This window comes from Amphimedon queenslandica, unplaced genomic scaffold (genome assembly GCF_000090795.2).
Source record: "Amphimedon queenslandica unplaced genomic scaffold, v1.1 AMPQUscaffold_13483, whole genome shotgun sequence".
In the NCBI taxonomy this organism is placed as follows: domain Eukaryota; kingdom Metazoa; phylum Porifera; class Demospongiae; order Haplosclerida; family Niphatidae; genus Amphimedon; species Amphimedon queenslandica.
This window is the reverse complement of record NW_003546281.1, coordinates 324,425-349,116: the sequence shown is the minus strand read 5'-3', so window position 1 is coordinate 349,116 and position 24,692 is coordinate 324,425. Positions and strand designations below refer to the sequence as shown.

The 24,692-nt window shown below is 33.2% G+C and overlaps 7 protein-coding genes across 7 annotated transcripts in view; 6 read left to right on the top strand and 1 right to left on the bottom strand.

Annotated features, from left to right (window-relative positions):
* LOC109580662 (uncharacterized) overlaps positions 1-6,095 on the top strand; it is an 8,816-nt gene extending 2,721 nt beyond the window's left edge. Inside the window, exon 7 of the mRNA XM_019994076.1 lies at positions 5,871-6,095. The gene's annotated coding sequence lies outside the window, so the exon portion shown is untranslated. The remainder of the gene's footprint in view (positions 1-5,870) is intronic.
* Positions 107-930, top strand: LOC109580663 (uncharacterized). The gene is made up of 3 exons (XM_019994077.1): positions 107-292; positions 337-663; positions 702-930. The coding sequence occupies exons 1-3, from the start codon at positions 226-228 to the stop codon at positions 920-922; spliced, it is 615 nt and encodes a 204-aa protein (XP_019849636.1). The 5' UTR covers positions 107-225; the 3' UTR covers positions 923-930.
* A 383-nt stretch (positions 6,096-6,478) lies between the features above and the next one.
* Positions 6,479-8,276, top strand: LOC109580635 (uncharacterized). Its single transcript, XM_019994040.1, has 7 exons — positions 6,479-6,517; positions 6,565-6,916; positions 6,958-7,121; positions 7,391-7,598; positions 7,646-7,759; positions 7,806-7,865; positions 7,915-8,276. Exons 1-7 carry the CDS (start codon positions 6,479-6,481, stop codon positions 8,172-8,174), a joined length of 1,197 nt encoding a protein of 398 aa, XP_019849599.1. The 3' UTR covers positions 8,175-8,276.
* Positions 8,277-8,407: 131 nt separating this feature from the next.
* Positions 8,408-10,240, top strand: LOC109580634 (uncharacterized). The gene is made up of 6 exons (XM_019994039.1): positions 8,408-8,471; positions 8,522-8,775; positions 9,419-9,626; positions 9,673-9,807; positions 9,862-9,921; positions 9,968-10,240. Exons 1-6 carry the CDS (start codon positions 8,408-8,410, stop codon positions 10,207-10,209), a joined length of 963 nt encoding a protein of 320 aa, XP_019849598.1. The 3' UTR covers positions 10,210-10,240.
* A 2,028-nt stretch (positions 10,241-12,268) lies between these two features.
* Positions 12,269-13,534, bottom strand: LOC109580633 (uncharacterized). The gene is made up of 2 exons (XM_019994038.1): positions 13,077-13,534; positions 12,269-12,947 (listed from the first exon to the last, which is right to left on the bottom strand). Exons 1-2 carry the CDS (start codon positions 13,532-13,534, stop codon positions 12,269-12,271), a joined length of 1,137 nt encoding a protein of 378 aa, XP_019849597.1.
* Positions 13,535-15,505: 1,971 nt separating this feature from the next.
* Positions 15,506-21,084, top strand: LOC109580661 (uncharacterized). Its single transcript, XM_019994073.1, has 7 exons — positions 15,506-15,693; positions 15,810-15,812; positions 15,868-15,880; positions 16,052-16,106; positions 18,682-20,714; positions 20,764-21,003; positions 21,049-21,084. The coding sequence occupies exons 5-7, from the start codon at positions 18,705-18,707 to the stop codon at positions 21,061-21,063; spliced, it is 2,265 nt and encodes a 754-aa protein (XP_019849632.1). The 5' UTR covers positions 15,506-15,693; positions 15,810-15,812; positions 15,868-15,880; positions 16,052-16,106; positions 18,682-18,704; the 3' UTR covers positions 21,064-21,084.
* On the top strand, positions 21,066-22,038 carry LOC109580632 (uncharacterized). The gene is made up of 6 exons (XM_019994036.1): positions 21,066-21,095; positions 21,137-21,220; positions 21,273-21,326; positions 21,372-21,476; positions 21,542-21,831; positions 21,877-22,038. Exons 1-6 carry the CDS (start codon positions 21,066-21,068, stop codon positions 21,902-21,904), a joined length of 591 nt encoding a protein of 196 aa, XP_019849595.1. The 3' UTR covers positions 21,905-22,038.
* The last annotated feature ends 2,654 nt before the right edge of the window (positions 22,039-24,692 follow it).

Here is a 24,692-nt window from a genome sequence, read left to right as displayed (position 1 = left end):
AATAGAACATATATACAGTCTGCAACAAATTATAATATCACAAGTGTCTTTTACTAATATACTGTTTTGCATATACTCAATTGTTATGATAGACATGAGTAACCACACTATAGTAGTCTAGTAGGTGTAACTGTTGTAGGCATAGAGAAGGACAACAGCAACACTGCTTTGAGTTGAGTGAGTAATTGCTTATTGTCTGTACATCATAACAGTATATTGATACTAATGGCTGCTACTGGTATCTACTGGTGTCTAGTACTGACTGAATGTTTGTGTCTCATTTCTGTATTTAGTGAGTTAATTCACTGTAGTATAATATTTTAACCAACAGTCTAGCTTCAGCAGCTTATATATCTTCATTCACTTATACTCCTTATCCTGTTGTGTGTCCTGGAGATGAACTAGTGTTCACTTGTATAGTGGATGATATACCTGAACCAACAATAGCATGGAGGAGAAATGGGATGACAGTGATTTACGAACAGAATAAACAATCTCTTCCATTTCCTGATTTCATGATAAATATTACTTATTACAATGCTACAGAAAGAAAACTGATTAGTACTGCTACAAGTCAGTCAGTGCCAGTGGAATTGAATGGGAGTACAATTGGTTGCACAATTGATTTGAATAATTTCAATACATCAAATATAAACATAGAAGGTATACAATTTTTGGCATTAATTAATTTCTTAAAACAGGTCCACCAGAAGGAGTTCATAACATAACAATTAATCTGATAGCTGACAATAATTTAGTCATTAACTGGACTGCTTCAGGATCATACATAAGCAACTATAACATTACTATATTTAGAAATGACACCCCTAGTCAATCCAGCACTACTGACATCCCTTATATAGCAGTTAATACTCTTATTATTGGTACTAATTATTCACTGATTTATTATTATTCCTATTGACACTATTGGAAGAGAAGTCCTTCCTTTATCATTAATACAGTATATATGGGATGGTGAGAACACACACACACACACCCTCACTGTATTTCTTATAGTGCCGGCTCAAGTTATTAATATTAGTTGGTATCAGATATCAACTGATAGCGTCACAATAATGGTGGAATAACAATAAAGCAAGTTAACTGATGATAAATTGTTGGTAATAACATTTATTAGGATACTATAACATTACGTAGGCCTCCAATTGAGTACTACATTATAAATGTATGCATTACAACAATTTGTATTAATAGTTGTTCTGTGTATAGTTATAATGTAACAGATACTAATACTACTATTACTGAACTATATCCTATTAATAAATACTGATCATAATTTTTGATGCAAAGTCATTTAACTCTCCCATATTCTATCAATCATATATCAAATAGTAACTTATATATACCTTTCAACTTATGCACTTTTATATTGTTGCTATAAAAACAGAACAAGGTAGTAAAGTTAGTAAGTCCAGGAATAGGTTCATCTTCCTCATTGAACAGGTTACCAATTATATAGTGCAGACACTGAATCTGTAGAGGAAAAGAAAGAGAATCTATCAAATAAATGAAAATTTAATACTATGTACATGTACTTGATTTTGAATCCTGAATGTGATTACAAGTGATCAGTTCAGTGAGTCCAAGCTTTTAAATGCATGTGTTAAACCAAAGATAAAAGCATGTTACAACTAATACATTTCAGTATTGTTAGGAAATCCTGATAAAAACATAGCTCAACCCCACTTGGAAATCTTGCATGCTAGCTGTCTTTGCAACCACAGAATTGAAAGTAAAAATGCAATTGTGTACAAAGTATACTAAATGAGCCATTACTATTATCAAGAGTACATAATTTATACTTGCTATTATATATTTTAGAATGAGCTTTGCACCTATCCCCTTGGAGATAACAATGGAGTGTCAGTTTACAATAGATTCCCTTCTACAGTAAACTTAGCTATTTTGAGTGAAGTATAAATTAAAATACAAGAAGACTATGTATCTTCATATAAAACTAGACACACTGCAGTCTTGAAAATAAGGATTAGAATTTTTGGTACATGCATGTTTGTATCAACTCCTAATAGATCTATACATTTGTAATTAATGTTAGCTTATCAATAAGTACCTTAAGGTGGATTTACAATATTACACTAGCCCAACATACTGTCAATTTTTAATCAAAAGCATAGGCGATTTGACCTTTTGACGCATGCTTCACACTGGAGTTGAACCAGATTCAACTCCAGCATCTACCTATCGTCAGGACTAGCGTCATATTGTAAATATGGCATTAGTAGATATAAAGCTATACTAAGTATATAATTGCTATCACTCAATTGATCAAAAATAGTATGCAATGACAATTAACCAACATTTAGCTGCTATTATTGCAAAATTAACCAAAATTGGTTAAATCAATAGATGAAAATTAATTATGGTTAAATTATCAATTTCTTTTTCATATATAAAGTTTAATTTAACCTAATTTTTCCTATAAGTAGCCAAAAAAACTCAAAACAATTTTTAAAATTATATCTATTGTTAACACTACAAGCAATTGAGTATGTAGAAATTGTTCAGGGATTCATAGATCCACCATGCAACACACAGCTGCAGGAGTAAAATTATGTTCTGCATTAGTAGTTTATTCCAATTAGGATAGCAACCGCAATGATTGACAAAGCAGCAAAAGGATACAACCCCTTAGCAGAACTTGTGCCATTTGCAGTTTGTTCAGTTCCAGTGCTGTTAGGAGTAGGAGGGCTACTGCTGGTAGGAGTAGGAGTGCTACTGCTGATAGGAGCAGGAGTGCTACTGCTGGTAGGATTGACAATAGTGGGATTATTGGTCATGCTAGTAGGTGTGGTGCTATTAGAGCCACAAGGAGGATCAATTGTGACTCCACAGTTCTGAACAGTAAATAAATAACCAAGAGTACAGCAACCCATAATTGAAGAAAAAGTAGAAAGACCATCGTAACAAGATTGAGGTTGAGGACTTGTATTGTTGCATGCCGTGGGTAAATCATTTTTTGGCACATTTTCCAAATTACAGGTATAAACTTTAGCCTCGGGGATAGCAAGCTCACCTTTCAAACGGCCACCTTTAACACGACAGTATTCTCCATTTTCATTTCCACAAAGGTAATTTTGTACAAAAAGTGAATAATATATGTGAAAGTTACTAGAATAGTTCAGCCCGGTACTAAGACACCAATAATACTGCAGAACAGGATTAATACAGGCCGGAATACAGTTTTCAGCATAAGCTAAATTCAGTGCTGCTAGTTCTTCACTGGATCCTTCTGGAAACTCAGATACAGAAGAGCCGACGCCGAATACGGTAAGGTTACAACTTGGTGGTATAGTGTTATTTAGCTGGGTTTCACAATAATCTCGAAATGCTTGCCGTTTAGTGCGACCATAGTTATTCAATGACAGTGGTGATCTTTTATAGCGGCCTTCATGCGCTATGCAGACGGCGACACAAGCAGCAAAGACGAGTGTGAGAACGGTGGACCATCTATGGGTAGACATTTGGAAGTCGGGCCGGGGAAAATAGTCTGGCTAGCACAGTATGGCAGTATCCAGAAGAGTGTATTTATGATCATCAGGCCACAATGAGACCCGGCGCGGCCGGCTGCGCTTCCGCTCCAGCATATAGAGATATGGCTCCAGTTGCAGTGACCCATAGCATATGATTAATTCATAGCATAGCAATACTTAGTGGACACGCCCTAAAATTGAGTTATTAGATGTAAAAATGAATAAAAACATTAAAAATTGGAAAACAGTGATGGCAAAGTAATAAATGGGTAATCATGGTAATAGCTATAGATAAATAATTGAAGGAGATCCTACCTGATAAATTCTCTCTCTCTCTCTCTCTCTGTAGTGAGCTGACTCATCGTGACATCACATCAGAACTCATGAATATTGATAAATTATCTTTGTATAATAATGCGTGCAGTTGCTGTGTAATTATCATAATTAGTGTTTGGGTGTCAACATGAGGCATTGTTAGCTCTCTCTCTAGCGCAGCAATCCTGTCTGCATTCATGCTAGCCACTAGCCAGCACTCATTCATAGCACTAATCTCATTTGCTATCCTCTCTCTCTCTCCCTCTCTCTGCAACATGTCACTGTTAGGATCGAGAACATGATAATTAAGGGTACACTAATTAATGGGTACACTAATATATAAGCCACTGATAATGAAAAGGTCATATCTTAAAGTAATTCTATTTTTTATCAACATTATACTAAGTCTCTGTCAAAATTCACGGTTGTTATTGTGTGGTTTATACTTGTACATCTGTTAAACTCACCTTTTTTTCTAATTCTGAGAAATACACTACACATGTGTTAGTATAACATAATATTATATCACAGCATATTGTCATTGTTTCATTTATGTATATACAATGAGATATTATGATATTGTATGCATATTATATTGTATTTTTACTTTGCACATTCATACTATTTTACTATAAAAAAGGCTTAAAGTTAGATATACATATCAGTAAAATTAAATTAATGTTAAAAACTGCAAATATAGTTGTAATGATTTTAAATCCATAGAAGTTTGATAAAGAGTTTAGCAGACATTTGGTTCTAACTCAAAAAAATTATGTTGAAATCAGCTCAAACTTTTTATACAGCATAAGAACATTAATGTGTATTAGAAAATGTGATAGAATTTTGGGTTGATTTTGGAACCAGTTTGTAGGAAAAAACCATCGGCTATACTATAGCCTTATGCTTAATTCCTAAATTTGCTAATTTTTAATCGCTGTAACTCCAAAAATATTAGTCAAAATCAGCTCAAACTTTCTAAACAGCATAAGGACATTAATGTGTGTCAGAAAATGTCATAAAATTTGGGGGTAATTTTAGAGCCATTAATTCAAAAAAACTTTCCAAAAGTTTGAAAAAATGGCTATAACTTGAAAATTTTCAGTAGGAATCAGCTCAAATTTTTTAAGCGATAGCTAAAAAAAGACAGTCGTTGGGAATCCTACTTGCCTTTGTTTGTGATACTTTTTTGACAATTTGGCACAAAGTGGTTCACACTCTTTATTTTTTTCTAAAACTTTTAGCGAAATTTGGCAAAAAATGATAAGGAGAGAATTTAGCATTTTCACTACATTTTTGATACATATACATGTTTAGTTTTAATGTGTACAAATTTCAGATTTTTAGAAATTTTTAAAGCTTGCACACACCTTAATTTATACTTTGAGTTTATAAATTATGGTTTAATAAACCTTTAAAAATTTTTAATTTTGATGTATAAACTACATTGCTGTACTGATCATAATTTTTAAAATGTAAAATTATTTACTCTCCCCTAGCTTGTCCATTAATATATCACAATTGATGTACCTTTCAATTAATGCAGATTTATATTGTTGGTAGAAGGAGTTTGCATGATATAAACAGAACAACGTAGTAAAAGCTAGGCCAATACTAGGTTTATCTTTTTCATTGAACAGGTTACCAATTAAATAGTGCAGACACTGAATCTGTAGAGTAAATGAGAGAGAATCTATCAAATAATGAAATAATGTGTACTTGATTTTGAATCCTAATTACAAGTGATCAATTCAGTGAGTCAAAGCTTTTACATTGTATATACATGTCTGTATTGGTGTTAAAGCAATAATAAAAGCATTCTACAACTTTGTATGTATGGTACCAGGAGCTGGTACATAATTATTACTAATGGCACAAGGTCATGAACATTTCACTTTCTAATGGTTTACTAACAGTAAAATGATAATGAACATCACTTATAATGTTTATAATAAAAACAACAAATTTTCAAAACAATAATAAGCAGCTTAATATTTAGAGTAAGTTATAATAATCAGTGCATACAGTGAACATTGTAATTATTAGGTTATGCTTCATGTAATACTACAGGAACTGTACGATCAACAAGTGTAGGATCTATTTGTGGCTAGTTAATACATTAAGTGCATCTAATCTATTACACACACACACAGAGTTGTTATTGCTGTACCTATCACTGGTCTATTAACTGCACTTATCACTGCAATAATTACTAGTATCATTGTATGCTTAATAATGAAAAAGAGAGGGACTACAATACAAAATAAAACTCCAGGAGGAGGAGGAGGAGGAGAAGCAGTTATTGGTCCAATATATGATTTACCAACAATCATTACTGAACAACAAGAACAAATCATTGATACTAAACTTAATACTGCATATCGACAAACTAATATATAAAATGAAGAATAAGACTTGACGACCTTAATAGAACATATATAGTCTGCAAACAAATTATAATATCATAAGTGTATTTTACTAATAATACTATTTTGCATATACTCAATTGCTATGATAGACATGAGTAACCACACTATAGTAGTCCATAAGTAGGTGTAACTGTTGTAGGCACAGAGAAGGACAACAGCAACACTGCTTTGAGTTGAGTGAGTAATTGCTTATTGTTTGTACATCATAACAGTATATTGATACTAATGGCTGCTACTGGTATCTACTGGTGTCTAGTATTGACTGTATGTTTGTGTCTCGTTTCTGTATTTAGTAAGTTAATTCACTGTAGTATAATATTTTAACCAACAGTCTAGCTTCAGCAGCTTATATATCTTCATTCACCTATACTCCTTATCCTGTTGTGTGTCCTGGAGATGAACTAGTGTTCACTTGTATAGTGGATGATATACCTGAACCAACAATAGCATGGAGGAGAAATGGAATGACAGTGATTTACGAACTGAATAAACAATCTCTTCCATTTCCTGATTTCATGATAAATATTACATATTACAATGCTACAGAAAGAAAACTGATTAGTACTGCTACAAGTCAGTCAGTGCCAGTGGAATTGAATGGGAGTACAATTGGTTGCACAATTGATTTAAATAATTTCAATACATCAAATATAAACATAGAAGGTATACAATTTTTGGCATTAATTATTAATTTCTTAAAACAGGTCCACCAGAAGGAGTTCATAACATAACAATTAATCTGATAGCTGACAATAATTTAATCATTAATTGGACTGCTTCAGGATCATGTATAGACAACTACAATGTTACTATATTTAGAAACAATACCCCTAGTGAATCCAGCACTACTGACAACCCTTATATAGCAGTTAATACTCTTATTATTGGTACTAATTATTCATTCATTATTATTCCTATTGATACAATTGGAAGAGAAGGACCTCCTTCATCATTAATACAGTATATATGGGATGGTAAGAACACACACACACACACACACTCTCACTGTATTTCTTATAGTACCAGCTCAAGTTGTTAATATTACTTGGTATCAGATATCAACTGATATTGTTACAATATGGTGGAATAATGAAGCAAGCTAATTTATGTTAATTTGTTGATATTAACTTTTATTAGGATACTACAATATTACGTCCTCCTATTGAGTATTACATTATAAATGTATATATTACAACAATTTGTATTAATAGTTGTTCTGTGTATAGTTATAATGTAACTGATACTAATACTACTATTACTGGACTATCTCCTATTAATGAATACTACACTCTTACTATCATACCTGTTAATGTTATTGGATATGGAACATCACTCACTGTTAATGGTATATAGTGCCAATACCTAATGTATAGTGTATTATTACTATAATAGTCAGTATAACTAATATTGTGATGAGTACTACTGAGTATACCATGACACAAGATATGAGTATTGCTAAAACAACAATCACAGTCACTCAAACAATAATAAGCAGTTATATTGAGAGTAAGTCAAAAATTAGGAAATATACAGTGAACATTGTAATTATTAGGTTATGCTTCATGTAATACTACAGGAACTGCACAATCAACAGATGTAGGATCCATTAGTGGTTAGTCAATACATTAAGTGTATCTATAATCTAATTAACACACACACAGTTGCTATTGCTGTACCTATCACTGGTCTATTAACTGGACTCATCACTGCAATAATTACTAGTATCATTGTATGTTTAATAATGAAAAAGAGAGGGACTACAATACAAAATAAAACTCCAGTAGGAGGAGGAGGAGATGCAGCAGTTATTGGTCCAATATATGATTTACCAACAATCAATACTGAACAACAAGAACAAATCATTGATACTAAACTTAACACTGCATATGGACAAACTGAGAAGAATCAAGAATCTCTATAGACCTATTTTGCATAACGTGCTACACATACAGTCTGCATACAGTATTATATTGTTGTTGCATGTTAATTAAATACTATTAACATATGCTCAATTGTTATGATAGACATGAGTAACCACACACTAGTTGTCCAGTAGGTGTAACTGTTGTAGGCACAGAGAAGGACAACAGCAACACTACTTTGAGTTAAGCGAGTAATTGCTTTTTGAAGTTTTTATTTCTCTTATTGATACTAATGGCTACTACTGGTGTCTACTGGTATCTTGTTTTGATCAAATGTTTGAGTCTTGTGGTATCCAGTGAGCCTTTGATTATGATTTTACTATTTTTACTGTATTATTTGCTACAGATATGGCAGTGCTTACTCAAACTTATCCACCTTATTCTCCTGTGTGTCCTCATGACAGACTAGTTCTTTCTTGTGTATTTCATGGTACAGGAGATGTATACTGGCGAACAGATAATAATCTTGCATATACTGGAGTGTTCAATGGCAGTGTACGATTACTGGGTAGTTTCTTAATATCTACTACAAGCAACAGTACTACAACAGTAATTACTGCTACCAATGAGTCTATTCCATTGTCCACTAATGGAGTGACAGTTGGTTGCATAAATTCATCATTAGAAGCAAATTTATATACAATTAGCATAGCAGGTTAAGTTATTATGATCCTTATGTTTGATATAAATAATATTTATAGGTCCACCAGACTCAATATATAATAATGCAACTATTGTTCCTATTAGCAATGATATGCTTCTTATGAATTGGAATGCTTCAGGATCATGTATAGATTACTATAATGTTACTATTATTAGTAACAATACACATAAAGAATCTAGTGTTACTAACAACACCAATATAACTATTAATAGTCTTATTATTGGTACTAATTATTCATTCATTATTATTCCTATTGATAATATTGAAAGAGAAGGACCTCCTTCATCATTAATACAGTATATATGGAATAGTAAGAATTACACACACTTACACACACTTACACACACTTACACACACACACACACACACACACACACACACACACACACACACACACACACACACACACACACACACACACACACACACACACACTCATTGTATTTCCTTTTAGTACCAGCTCAAGTTGTTAATATTAGTTGGTATCAGGTATCAACTGATAGCGTTACAATATGGTGGAATAATGAAGCAAGTTAAAATATTAAATATGTTAAAATTGTTGATAATTAGTTATATTAGGATGCTACAACATTACGTCCTCCTATTGAGTATTACATTATAAATGTATATATTACAACAATTTGTATTAATAGTTGTTCTGTGTATAGTTATAATGTAACTGATACTAATACTACTATTACTGAACTATCTCCTATTAATGAATACTACACTGTTACTATCATACCTGTTAATGTTATTGGATATGGACCATCAGTCACTGTTAATGGTATATAGCATCAGTGCTTAATATACTGTATAAATTATTACTATAGTCAGTATAACTGCTACTACATCAAGTACCACTAACATTATGATGAGTACTACTGAATTTATCACAACACAAAAAAGAAGTTCAGTTATGCCAACAATAATTACAATAACTGAAACAATCAGTAGTTGTGCTGACAGTAAGTTATAATAATCAGTACATGCATGCATGCAGTGAACATATTGTTTATTAGGTTATATTTCAATTGTGACAACAACTATGTTACAATCAACAAATATTGGATCCATTAGTGGTTAGCTAGTACAATAAGTGTATCTTTTAATCTATTACACACACAGTTGCTATTGCTGTACCTATCACTGGTCTATTAACTGGACTCATTACTGCCATAATTACTAGTATCATTGTATGTTTAATAATGAAAAAGAGAGGGACTACAATACAAAATAAAACTCCATTAGGAGGAGGAGATGCAGCAGTTATTGTTCCAATATATGATTTACCAACAATCAATACTGAACAACAAGAACAAATCATTGATACTAAACTTAACACTGCATATGGACAAACCAATATGTAATGTAGTTCACATTTAAATGTAAAATGAAAATAAGAAACTGTTAATCATAATCAACAGTTCTGATCTAAAATACTCACTCAACTAATGTGATACAATGAAAAAGAGAGAAAGGTAGTGTGTGAATAGTTCCACAAAACTTCAAAAAAAAATTAGCAGCAATTCATTCACAAAGAGTCCTCCAAATCTTCCAAATCTTTCCTCAGCTTGCTTCCATCAGCTGTATCAACACTTAACTGTGTATTCATTTCAATATAAGTGGTAGGTACAGCATTTGCTTCATGAGAACTTTCAGTATCATCTTTCAAATTTGACAAGTCAGCCCTCATTTGTGGCAACTTCTTGCAGCATTTCTTTTTAACCAGACCGAGTAAAAGGCAAATAATGATAAAGATGGGAAGAAAGACCAGAACTAATTGAGTGTAACCAATTGCAATCATGAGTTTATCTTGTGAGTATGTGTCTGATTGAACAAACCGTGCTAGTGTCAGTGTATTGATTATGCCCATTAGTAAGAACAGGCAGCCATCAATGTTGTTGTGAAGCTTATTCTTGTATGGCTGGAACTTTAAATGAATTGCTAGTATTATCATAACAACAACTTGAGCCATGGAGAGTGAAGCCAGTGGTACGTTAATGAGTGAAAATATACTGACAAATATAACACGATAGAGAAAATACAGTCCGGAAAAGAAACGGTATTTGTCCTTAAAGCAACCTTGAAAGGCATCAAAAATTGGCTTGAACATTTCCACCCTTCGAAACAAATTTTTTGTCACTTTATTTTTCTGAGGAAACACTTTATAAAATAAAGGATAAGCAATAAGAAACAATGGAGTAAAAATGACAATTGTTACGATTGCTATTATTGCAGCAATAAAGAATGGTATGTGAACACCAGTCAAGTATGCTTGACTCCCCATCTGTTGCACACGCAATGGGAATATTACACTGCTTCCTTTATTGGTCAAGATTCCTATTGCCAATATCTTGAAGCATATTTGGGTTGTCTGCGAGTAACAAAGTATGAGGAATGTAGTGAGGGCCTTTGTTAGGGTTGTTGGTTTAAAGAATGGTCTCTTGCAACAGGCAGTCTGCAACCTGTAGAAATAGTGAGACTTCATTACAGACACAAGAGTCACGACTAAGAGAAGAGCAAAAACAAGAGATAAAATCTCAATTCCCATAATGACAAAAAAGTTTGCATTTTTAAAGAGACAAAAAGAGAGGATGTCATCATAAAAGAAGCGCAATGAGAATGGGCCATAAATTAATGCTGATATTATATGGAAAACCCTCTCAGAGAATGAGACATAAGAGACACTGCTAGCTGTTGCTGTAAAGTATCCCACAATCTGGGAAAAGAAGACAAACCCATTCCATGCACCAGAGTTAAAGTTTACCCCAAGCATTATGATAATTGTGAATGTTAGGGTCAGTGGTATGATACTTGATAATATATAAAACAGTGGCCCATAGGAGCAAAGCTCATTATTGCCACACTTGTATCCTGGGGAGTTGTAATATACAGAGTTGTTCTCAATACAGTCACTACATAAAATCCCAGTACGATTATTAATACCACATATCAATAAATCTAATTGGGAAAATGATGGGACAGAGGGTAAGACATGAAATGTCTCATTGTAATTGCAATATTCTTGTGGACACAGTCTGCTAAATAAAGTGTCCTCTGATTCGTTTCCTATATAGCCCACCCAAAACAAAGAGCTAATGGAAGCCTCAAATTCCCTATTATCACAGCGTACAATACCATAGTAGTGATCACTGTCATAATCAGCAGAGCAAACACAGGTATTGTTTTTGTTAACAAAGCCAGGAGGACAGGCAGACATCGTAATGTCAATTCCAACAGTCAAATTACAAAAATAAAGGGTACCTATTTCAAGATGGCCAGTATCATTAGGTTGTCCACTCATCTTGAACCTGTTGTTAGCAGTATATCTGTTATTAAGATAAAGAGACTCATCATTAGTTGTTAATATACCAAACAGTAGCTCCATTGACCTGTGTCCCAGCTCATCATGAGTAACAAATGAGATCAAAACATTTTTACCAGGTACAACTTTTTTACTGCCTTGCTATCTTTATGCAGTTGATCAAATTCACTGCTCTCTGTGGCTACATTCCCTTGTACTGTTCCATTGTGATCAGAAAAAGTAAAGTTACCAACACACTTTTGGGTGAGTAGTTTCTCTGGTGGCATATAATCTAAGTACACCTTTAAACCCTGACATAACTTATTGCATGGGAGGAGTGAAGACACATAGACTGATTTACCAAATGAGTCAGTGTTGTTTTTAAAGTAAAAAGATATCGTTTCACTTGAATCTGTATGCTCCACAAAACATGATGCTACAATTAAAATTGATGATATAATGGCAGTAGAAAAAAAGAATATTGCCCCTCCTTTGACAGATGTCTTATTATTGAGGAACACAAATGATGTATTACTGCTTGCATATATTGAAGCGAACCCATTGATGGACACTGCACCACCGTATGTGCCTGAATTATTAGAAAAAATGACTGAGGTACCTTGTAATGCTATAAAGTTACTATCAATGAGATAAACAGCAGTGCCATTGTTTTCACTGAATGTAATGAGTCCAGATAATGTGAAAGATATTGCTTTGGAGTTCAATGCACCAGCTCCTACACTTGAAATACCAGCACCAGATGATGAATTCCCAGATGTATTGAATGTAATGTAGTTATTACTAAAGTTACAGTTCAAAAAATGAGGGACTGGGAAAATGTTATTTACTGGAGATTTATTGAATATCGGCTCAAGATAAATGGCAGAGCCATAAGTTGCTTTATTATGCTTCTATACTGTATCATGAAACTCTAAAGTATTGCTAGGATCATTCTGATGAGCAGCAGTGACAAAAAATACAAATCCACCACCAAAGTATGCTCTATTACTGCTAATATTGCAAGATTGCACAATGACATTATTCAATTTGTTTACTGCTGGCTTTCTGAAAACAAAACCAACCTCCAAGCCACCTCCACCCAGCAGTGCATTGTTATTAAAGATTGTCACATTATTTACCCTAATTCCATTATTAGTGGAGCTCTCCCTGCAAAAGATGTATAGACCGCCACCATAGAGTCCACTATTGTTGGTAAAGACAGAGTTTTCAATATTTATTGTGTTATTGTGTGCAAATCCTGAGAGAAACACAGCTAAACCCCCACTTGGAAATTCTGAATTTGAAAACATGCTAGCTGTCTTCACAACCACAGAATTGAAAGTAAAACTGCAATTGTGAACAGTAAACATGCCATTACTACTATACATGTTAGAATGAGCCTCACAATTATCCTCTTGGAGATAACAACAGAGTGTCAGTTTGTAATGAATTCCCCCTACACCATAAACTAGACTTCCTATTGATGGACTCAGAAATCCAGGAGTGTTGTTAAAAAAACTTGAGTGAAGTATTTTGACTACATTGCAGTCAAACAACGCTAATCGTGACTGTCATTAATGATTGTGTTCCGTATTTCTAAATTGGTACAGCTCTCAATATAGACGGCTGCAGAATAATCATGTGCATTGAAGTACTGATAAGTAAGTCTTATTCTCTGATGCAAAGCACCACAGTTAATAATAAAGAGTCCAGATATTTTATGTTGGAAACATTAATAAATCCTAGCCCATAATGTTGATTGTAAAAAATATTAATTTCATTCCCAACTAATGTAAAGCCACTTAGGCCAGACACATTTACAAACTGGATTATTGATTTTAGTGTCTCATTTTTATTGAGGAGTAGTAGGACTGCATTGTCACTCACCTCTTCCTGAGATTTTTGCTATTAAGGTACAGTTGTAATTGATCAATACATCACTGCTTTTATTCTCATGAACACATATTTTTTGAAGAGGAGAGACAGAAAGGACACAAGAAAGTTGAAATAAAAGCAGTAAAAAACCAGTTGCAGCAAACATTGTAAGAGCAATGCTAGTATATTAAAACTAAAACTATTCAAGTTACTTATTATGCATATGTACATTGAACTACAATACATTTTGACATATTACACAAGCAAAATACCACTAACAATCATGCAGGTATCGTCAATACTCTAGTTGGATGTACATGAATAAATTCAATATTTTGTAGAGGGGTTTAATTTTGTTGGTACAAAATTTTGCGAAATTGTCAAATTTGTTATTTGGCAGCCATTTATACACCTCTTTTATAAACTTTAATCTTGCAAATTCAATGAAAATGTAAAATTAGTGATACTTATTACCAGTGAAACATAACCCCTATATGGCATCTGGAAATTCAGGCTTTATAAATTTTTGCTTTAAAATTATGTCATGTAATTATGCATGTAATCTGATTTTTGCAAATTTCTAATTCAACAAAATTAAAGTCATGTAAAAAAACTTACAGATAGATGGTAGTAGAGTACACTACTGCACAGTACATTATTCAATGATAACAAGAGTCTAATAATGTCACATACAATATATATTACACTATATGTGTAATGTGGCTTACCCAATAAGAAGCACTGTCATACACTTTGCTTTCCTTTCAACCTCAATTTGTCATATTAGCTACAAAAAAATCAATAAAAATAACAGCCAGAACAAAAAATTTAAGTTATCAATTTTGTATCATAAAATCAACATACTGGTAATAGCTATTCTGCCGTATAGCTTGCAACAGGCAAATGATTAATTTAACACTCATGTACACATTATAATCTTGTAGATATTGTACATATGAACTCAAAAATTTTAATAAAAAAACTTAAGTTCTACATACACATATGAGTAATGTAAGGACGTTAACATAACAATAAGAATTGAGAGTGATTTCAGGACCATTTTTAAAAAATTCTAAAAATTGAAAATGCTCATTACTACAAAACATATCATTGGAATCAGCTCATAGTTTCTCTGGGCCATAGCATAAGGAAATCAATGTCATGCATCAGAAAATGTAACAAACATTGGGTGAAGTGATTATAAAACCATTCTTTAAAATAACCATGGGGTGATTATCGTTTTATATTATTATTCATTACTCCATGTTTCGCTCAGCCAGCACTTCATGTGTGTGTGTCTTACTGTAGTGTAGTACATGTAAGTATTCATACCATAAAATCCCCACATAAGTTTCTGCCTTATTTTTAAAACAGTGTGTAGAGTTATTGTCTCCTATAAATAATTATCTCGATGTAAAGGTGAATCAGGTAAATGTGAGAAATTGCTTACCGGTACGTATAGACGCCATTTTTAGGGTGTGGCAATGGCCTTTCACGCATGCTTCCGTGGGTTTGTATCTCGGTTTTGTAGCCTTCTTTTCAGCTTGTGACTTTGAGATTAGGCTCACCACTCGCTTACTTCTTTGTTGCCATGGCTCAACCTCACAGAGACTCAGTGAACAAGAGCAAAAGTTCACGTGAATCACGTCCCGCTGACATCAAAAAGAAAAGGGTAAGCTTGCTTCATAATGATTTTTATTATTATTAACTACATGTATCTACTTTGACATGATTTTAATTGCTGCTGTTTACCAACCGTTTCCTACATCTTGCTTTCTTTCAATGCAGTGGGTAAGTAACAAATGCTGCCTATAATTATCTATAATCGTCATATAATTTTTTACAGACAATACATGTAAGTCAGTGCTCAATATACATGCAATGCATAACTTTAAATTCACTCCTACCTCTTCTGCATTGTCATCTCAACCATTTTAGGAAGTGAGTTTATGTAAATTATTTATTAGCATTATAGCTGTTGTAACTATAATAGCTGTACCATTATCATAACTATTTGGTACATTGTTTAGGTGAACCCAGATGCTATTACACCAACAAGAACTGATTCTTTCATTGCAGCAGAAGGTGAGCTTAGACTAATTCAAAATTGTTAGTAAAATCTCTTTCCATAACCAACCTTATTCATTTCCATAGTTATATAATTGTTGATTTTTTTGGCTTTCAATAATAACAATTGACAACAACTCCATATGCTGGGTAAAAATAATGCTGTCTAGCTGGAAATTTTTATCATTGTAATTTTAATTTTACTGGATTACAGTTTTGCAAAATAGATTAGGCATATAATTACATGCCACATTCAATAATACATGACACAGTCTTATTATAAGTACAAAATTTTAATACACAAAGATTTTCCACTGCATATAAATTTCCTGCATACTTGACTATATGATAAAAAATTACAATCTACCTATTGACATAGATTTTCACATGCAGTGCAGAAAGTGCTAGAGATTGTATGGAAACAGGAAACACTTAGATCTATTAGCATGATGCATGGTGTTTGCAGGTGCAATTTAAACCATGGAGTTTTTAAGAGAAGAGTTTACTGTAATATCTTACATAAATGTAGCTTAAGGTTTTAGCCTAGTTTATAAATATTACCTATAAGCATTAAATGGGATCACTATTCCTATTATTTTAATAGTATTTTTGAAATCCCTTTCTTGGTAAATATGAGAATTTTCCCAGTTTCTAAATTTGTAGCTACATACCATATAGCAGGAAATATTGGAGGGAATTAGATTTGGCATTTTGATAGCCATTTGCCAAAATAAAATCCGCCATTTCATGCTCAATGGCATGTGGTCACTAATTCGCCAAATTAAAATTCGCCAATCATCAAGATTTAACAAATTGCCAAATTTACCTCCCTCCAAACTTTCCCACTATACAGTAGATCTAGTACCTAATCTATAAATTTTGATACTCCTATACTGAGCATAAACAATAATACCATTATCACATAGCCTGATCATATCCCCTGTGCATGGAAGCTGTTGTCTGGCTATGCAAGACTAATACTATGCTAATACCAATCTGTGAAATTTTAATCTACAAATTATGTGCACTTAAATTACTGAAATAACATCACAAAAACAATTTTTTCAAAGTCATTAATTTATTGTAATACCATAGAGCAATCTTTTTTGAGAGCTATATATTGTGCAAATTTCATGACCTTGATTAATATATTACAATTGCAAGAGGATGTTACACATATGCATTTTAAAGTAAAAATGGTGTTTACTAATTTTTTAATGAGTTCAGACAGTAGACTTAATGCTTTTTTTCAAAGTCTACTGGTCTTCTGTCAAATCATGTACAAGATCATGCTTGCAAAATTTACTTTTCACTAAAAAAAGGGAATTTGAAATGAATAGCCCTTTGCCCTACTGTAATTCATAAATAGATCTTAGACTAAGTGTATGTTGCCATTGATGAACTCCCATTCCTGTACCCAAGTGTACAGGAATGGGAGTTAATACTAAGTGTACAGGAATGGGAGTTAATACTAAGTGTACAGGAATGGGAGTTCAACATTCCTGTATATGAACTCCCATTCCTGTACCCAAAAGAGAATGCCTTAGCAGGTAACATTTGTTATTGGTCCATTCAACTGCGACACATTGACAATTACCTAGATCAGAGTTTCCCACAAGCATGCTAAGTGAGCTAAAGTGCATGTTTCATGAGCTGATAAGTACTACAATACAATACATGGCTTTTGGAGTAACTTTAAAAATTCATAAAAATCCAATTTTGATTGTAATCGGCTCAATGTTGATACACAACATAAGTACATAATATATTTGTCAAAAATTATAAAAGTGAACAATTTTCTCCCACCATTATCTGAATAATATAGCCACAGACCTAAGATTTTAGTTGTTGGCTCAATTATTGAGCTCCTTTAAAAATTAATAAAAAATCCAAACTTGATCAAAATCAGTTAAAAGTTGATACACAGCATAAGGACATGTATATGTATATGTATCTGAATAAAACATAAAACTCAAGAATTTTGTCCTAGCATGTTTTCACAAAATTTCCAAAGTCCCAGGGTGTTTGTCTTGATTTTTAAGCAACTTTAGAAATTTCCTGAAACTTGATAGTTGATACACAAGTTAAGGACATGAATATGTATTAGAAAAAAATAATGATAATGGCACCATAAAATTTGGACATTTTGAGCAACTTTAAATATTAATAAAAAATCCAAATTTGAGCAGAATCAAATCTAAGTTCATACTTAACATATGGAGATGTATATTTTGTCAAAATACCCTATAAACCTACTATAGTACATGATTTTTAACCCCATTATTGAGCAACTTGACAATCTACTGACAAGAAGCTCCACGAGCACTATGCCAATTAATCTCCTGTGAAAAACTCTGACTTCAATCATGCATGAATGCAGTAAGCCTGTAGCAATTAAAGAAGCTAACAGATATGCAGGGCTGAGGGCCCTGTGGCCTAACACTGTATTGGACCATAAGGCCCTCGGCTCTGCATGCATGTCCTTTAGCCTTTCTAATTGCTATACAGCTGCTTTACAGTAGCAATGGCATCAAGCAGTACCATCAACAGATATAATTTTTATTAAAATCTTATTATATCAAATCTTTATTAGAAGTTTATGATGACAAACTTGCGATGAGGGAAGTTGATGTTGCCTATTCACGTATTATGCTCCTTGGCACAGCTGGTGTAGGGAAAACCAGCTTCAAGCGAGGCCTAATGAATGAGCAGTGGGACTGTAAAGCAGACAGCACTCTGGTTAGTGACATTAACACGCTTCGACCTGTTGGACACGAGTGGCATACACTGTCAAGGCGTAGCAAATATTGGAAGCTTGTTACGGAAGATGATGAAATAGATGAGTTAGCTCACCTTCTTGCTGCTGTTCACAATGATCCAGATGCATCTATGAAATTGCTTAGTACAGTAAAAGCACTTTCACTCTATCGCTTAAAGCAAGAGTCTTCTATATCTGCCTCAAAATTATCCAAGGATGATATACGCAATATTCAAGAGTCCAAAGTTAATGTTTTCTTATCAAAGGCATTTGAACGTGCTCGGTGGATTAATAATGCCAAAATAAACCCACTTCCACTGCTTCATGTATGGGATTGTGGAGGCCAGCCAGTTTTTCTGGAGATTCTTCCAGCATTCCTCACCTCTCGTTCAATGTTTCTCCTTTTATTTGACGCATCTAAGAGTCTTAATGATAACTGGAAATCAATTTTGACAAATAATGGCACCCTGGTAGAGGATGAAGTAGGCAATACGACAACAAAAGATCTTTTATTTAGATGGATGGCTAATATTCATCATCAGCTTGCAAAGAAAGATGAACTTGGAGGTCTTCGGGATTATCCTCGAATGTATTGCATTGGTACCCATAAGGATATAATTAAAAGTAGCAAAAAAGCTGAAGAAGTCAGAAGCATGCTGAAGGAAAGCTACAAAAGCATGGCATTTGCTCACTTGATCCAGGATACATTAATTGTCGATAATACAACAGCTGGCACGAGTGAAAAAGAAGACAGCAATTTCAAGATTGTTCGTGATGAAATTAGTAATTTTACATTTAGTAAGCTGTCAGTGAAAGCACCATTGTGCTGGGTCCTTTTTAGAAATGTTATCCAGATGCTAGATACAAAAGTAATTAGTCTAAAAGAAGCTCATGCTATAGGAGCTGCTTGTAAGATTCCACATAGTGATGTCCCAAAAGCTCTACTTTTTTATCATGATCTAGGAGCAATTTTATTCTATCCTAACATTGAAGGTCTTAAGGAAAAAGTTATTGTCGATCCAAAATGGTTTGTGGATATGTTAGGAAGAATCTTTACTCTCCAAGGAAGGGAAGAATATCAGACAGAAAGCATGTGGACTCTACTACGAGAAAAAGGTATCCTTGTTCAAGCTCTTTATGTTGGTGTCTGGAGAGAATGCAGTGGCATACTGCCAAATGAGTTTATGGATCTACTTATTCATTTTCGTCTCGCTGCTGAAGTCAAGACAAGGTTGTATTATGATGAAAGCGCCAAGCAATACTTTTTGCCTGCTGTACTCAAGTTTTATGATGGCAACCCTGAGCAGCAGAAAGGAGCCACAGCTGGATACTTGGCTAGAGCGACCCCCCTACATATCACATTCAGTGCCAATTTTGTACCTCCAGGCTTTTTCACTCGTTTTATCACTGCATTAGCTGAATCTCCTATGTGTGAACTTAATTTTGATGAGGAAATTTACAGAAATCGCATTAGTATGAAGTTTGGGGATCCATGCATTGACCACATTGTACTCATTGATCTTGGATACGCTATACAAGTTGAAGTCATGCGTTATATGCACACTGAGCATAGTTCTTTCAGTGATGTGTGCCAATGCCTTCTGAGTTTATTAAATAAGTGTGGGCAAAAAGTTGACAACACTTTGAACACAAACTCTATCACTTGCGATGTCTCTTTCAAAATAACCCGAGAAACAAAATATGTATGCTCCTGTGAAGAATGCAAGTCACTTTCTCTTCATTACCTTGAGCCTGCAGTAGAAGGTCAAACAGCTGATCTTCCACTTACATGTCTAAAGCAAAAAAAGGCTCGGCGTTTAACACTAGATGAAGCCTACTGGTTCATTAAAAAAAATAAAAAAGAAGAAGTGAGCTATTAAATGATAATTATGAATATTATTTTTAAGTTCTTTGTAGTCAAAGCGAATCTCCCAGCAAGAGATGTATGATATTTCAAAAAGAGTTGGAAATGGAAACAAAGCATTAGAGCTAGCAGCTGTTTTAGGAATGTACGACAAGTATAAGTGTCTTAATGATCCTACTTCAAAGATAAATCCTATTCTACAATTGCTTTATGATTGGGATATTGGAGGTGGTGAAAGAATGTCTTTAGTTGCCTCACTTGCAAAAAATTGGGTTAAAGCACCTCGCCAAAGAGTAAGATTTTTTACATTTTTAATAATTTTATTTTTCTTTTATCAGAGTAGAAAAGGCTAGTTATGCTGATAATACCAAGTCCAAAAAAGTATGTTTTACCACTGCATTTTTATAGTATGATCATGGTATAAAGGTAACAAAAGTGAAACCACGATCAAAGTCTGACAGTCAGTGGAAATATTTTCCTGCAAGTGATGAGACACAAAATTCAATTGAAGTTAAAATTGTTCCATAAATACATGTATACAAGTTTATATTATTTTATTCAGGCTGAGACTAATTTTGATTCCAGTCATTTAACACCACCTGATGATATTCATGATGTAAGTGACAATTGCTTATTTGTTCATTATTAATGATCATGATAGGAAAGTAATGATGGCGATATTAAACTTCCTAGTCTGTTAAATACAAGCAGCATATCTGATGGCATTCATTGTATGCAGCCACAGGTCCTTCCTTCAAGACCACGTGTGAGTAGCATAATATTTTATAAAATTAAAATGATACTAAACAACATAATATTATAAATTTTCAGGCTCATGTGAGTGAATTTAGTGGACTCACTTCAATATCTGCTGAAGTTGATAACAGCATTCTGCAATGTAGCCGTTTGTTTCCTAATCCATCTCAAAATGCCAAAGACATTGCTCCAAAATTCAATGTTTCACCCACTGTTCTTAACAGTATTCAGTGTCAACATCCAACAGATCCATCTCATCAAATATATTTAATATTAAGGTCATGGATGGAGGGCCCGTCAAAACCCACCCTAGCTGACTTGAAAAAAAGACTTCATATTTTAGATTATCATGCCCCAGCTAACAGGTATATTACATATTGCATAGAATTAAAGTTATATGTATTTTTTAGTCTCAATAGCAAATGCACTATACTATGAGAAAAACTTTTTAGGAAGAATTTTAGGCCGACTTATTTATCAGTAATAGCTACAATTATTATAGACGTTTGTACATGTATGCATTCTCAAAAAAATTATTTTTGTGCTGAATTTTAATTACTTTTACTATAATCATGCAATAAAAACTAATTGTGATTTATAAATGGTGAAACTACATCAACCATTTTATATAAAATGGCATATAAGTCACAACATAGGATACAAATTGATACAAAATTATAGCACATGATGCAAAGCACCACAGTTGATAATAAAGAGTCCGGATATTGTTATGTTTGAAACATTAATAAATCCAAGCCCATATTGAAGAAAACGTTGATTGCAGAAAATTTTAGTTTCATTCCCAAATTATGTAAGGCCAGACACATTCACAAACTGGATTAATGATTCTAGTGCCTCATTTTTATTGAGGAGTAATAGGACTGCATTGTCTTCACCTCTTGAGCACCCAAGCTGAGATCTTTTGCTATCAAAGTACAGTTGTGATGGATCAATACATTGCTACTTTTATTCTCATGAACACATAATTTTTTGAAGAGGAGAGACAAAAAGGACACAAAAAGCTGAAAAGCAAGCAGTAGAAGACCAGCTGGAGCCAACATTGTAAGAACAATGCTAGAATATTGAAATTAAAACTATTCAGGATATTTACTCAGCATAATTATATGTATGTATACATAGCAATTGAACTATGCAGTACATTTTGCATTGCTATTACACAACAACACTAACACTCGCACAGTTTCAATTACAATAAAAATCTATATACTTAATCCTCTAATTTGGATGTACATGTAAAAATACATTTAATACAATAAAGATCTATATACTTAATCCTCTAATTTGGATGTACATGTAAAAATACATTTAATACACTACATGTATAGTGCATATTATCTAATTCTATACAATAGCAAGAGTCTAAATAATGTTACATGCATACACTGTATGACACTATAAATATACTATGGTAATGTGTCTTACATAATAAGATTAGAAGCATTGTCATACACTTTTCCTCTCCTTTCAACCTCATTTTATAATTATATTATATCTATAAAAAATAAAGAATTACTTGAAATAAAGTAATAGTTGGGAAAATGTTAAATTATAATTTTTTTACAAGCTTGTTGATACCCAAAGTTTTACTTCCAAAGTGTAAATCATGCATGAAAAAGTTTGTGCTATAATTTATAAGCTCATACATGCATACATACATGCATACATGTATGTACATGCAGTAAATACCGATAAGTAATAACTTAAACAAGCTTTACTTGTACAACTACACTCAAAATCCACAAGTTAATTGACCTTTGACGCTGATACAAGAATGGCTACACGTTAATTTTGTGATATGTTCTGTGCATGCAGCAGGAAATAAGTCCAAATGATTAATTTAACACCAACAACAATAACAATAACAACAACAATAATAATAAAACAATAATTAGTAAAAATAATCGAATAATTTTAAAATTTCAAATGCAATCAGGTCAAACTTCTACATACAACAAGGCTATATTTGTTTTGGGGGAAGTTTACATGTAAATTAACTTTCAATAAAAGTAACAAGTAGCATAGAAACATCAACATAATAATGGTGATTTCAGGGCATTTTTTGATAAATCCAAGGACACTTTAGGGCATCAATATTATGTATCATAAAAATTGGTAAAGGGGTGGTTATGGAGCCAATTTTCAAAAAACCCACATGCTTTAGTCTTTGCTTTTTTCAAAAATTGGCTCATTTTAAAAAATGCTCATACCATATGCCATGTATTTTGCAGGTGTAAACTTTTGCAATTTGGCTACATTTATATTTGCAAATAAAAAATTTAATGTAAATACCACACCTACTATAATCAGCACGCTACTTTGCAGATTTTAATTTTTCAATTTTTTTAAATGCAAAAATTGTGAAATTTAATCCCCTATGGAATATATGGCATACTCAAAAAATATTTTTCAGAAACAGCTTAAATCTTTTACATAGCATTAGGGCATGAATATGTATCAAAACATGTATATAATAAAAATTGGGAATGATTTTTGAGCCATTTTTTGAAAAAACCATGGGCTTTGAAACTTTGCTTTGTTTTTAAAATCAGCTCAATTCTTAAATGGTCATAACTCAAAAACTATTTGTCAAATCAGCTCAAACTTTTGACATGGCGTAAGGGAATCAGAAAATGTAATAAAAATTAAGGGTGATTTTGGAGCTAATTTTTGGAGCCTTTGCTTTTTTAAAATTAGATCGTTTTAAAAATTTTATAACTCAAAATCTATTGCTCAAACTTTCTACATAGCATAAGGATATCAATAAGTATCAGACAATGTAATGAAAATGGGGGGGGGGTAAATTTAAAACCACTTTCTTGAAGTTATAGGTTATAAGTATCATTTAGTGACCTGAATATACCGCAAACCATTACCATATACCCCAATTGGCTACAAGTGGAATAGGCCACCACTTTCTTTAAATCATTTTGTACTACACCCGTTGTAGCTGCAAAAAAGGCTGTTAAAGCCCCGATAATTGTTACAACTGTTAACGCCATCGGAGATTTCTCAAACAATGGCCCAGACCTTATTATTAAATACACCCCTGCAGTTACCATTGTAGCTGCATGTATTAATGCCGATACCGGAGTTGGTCCCTCCATTGCATCCGGCAGTCATGTGTGTAATCCTAATTGTGCTGACTTCCCTACTGCCCCCATCAACAACAATAAACAGATCGCCGTCATATGCGGCGCATCCGTAC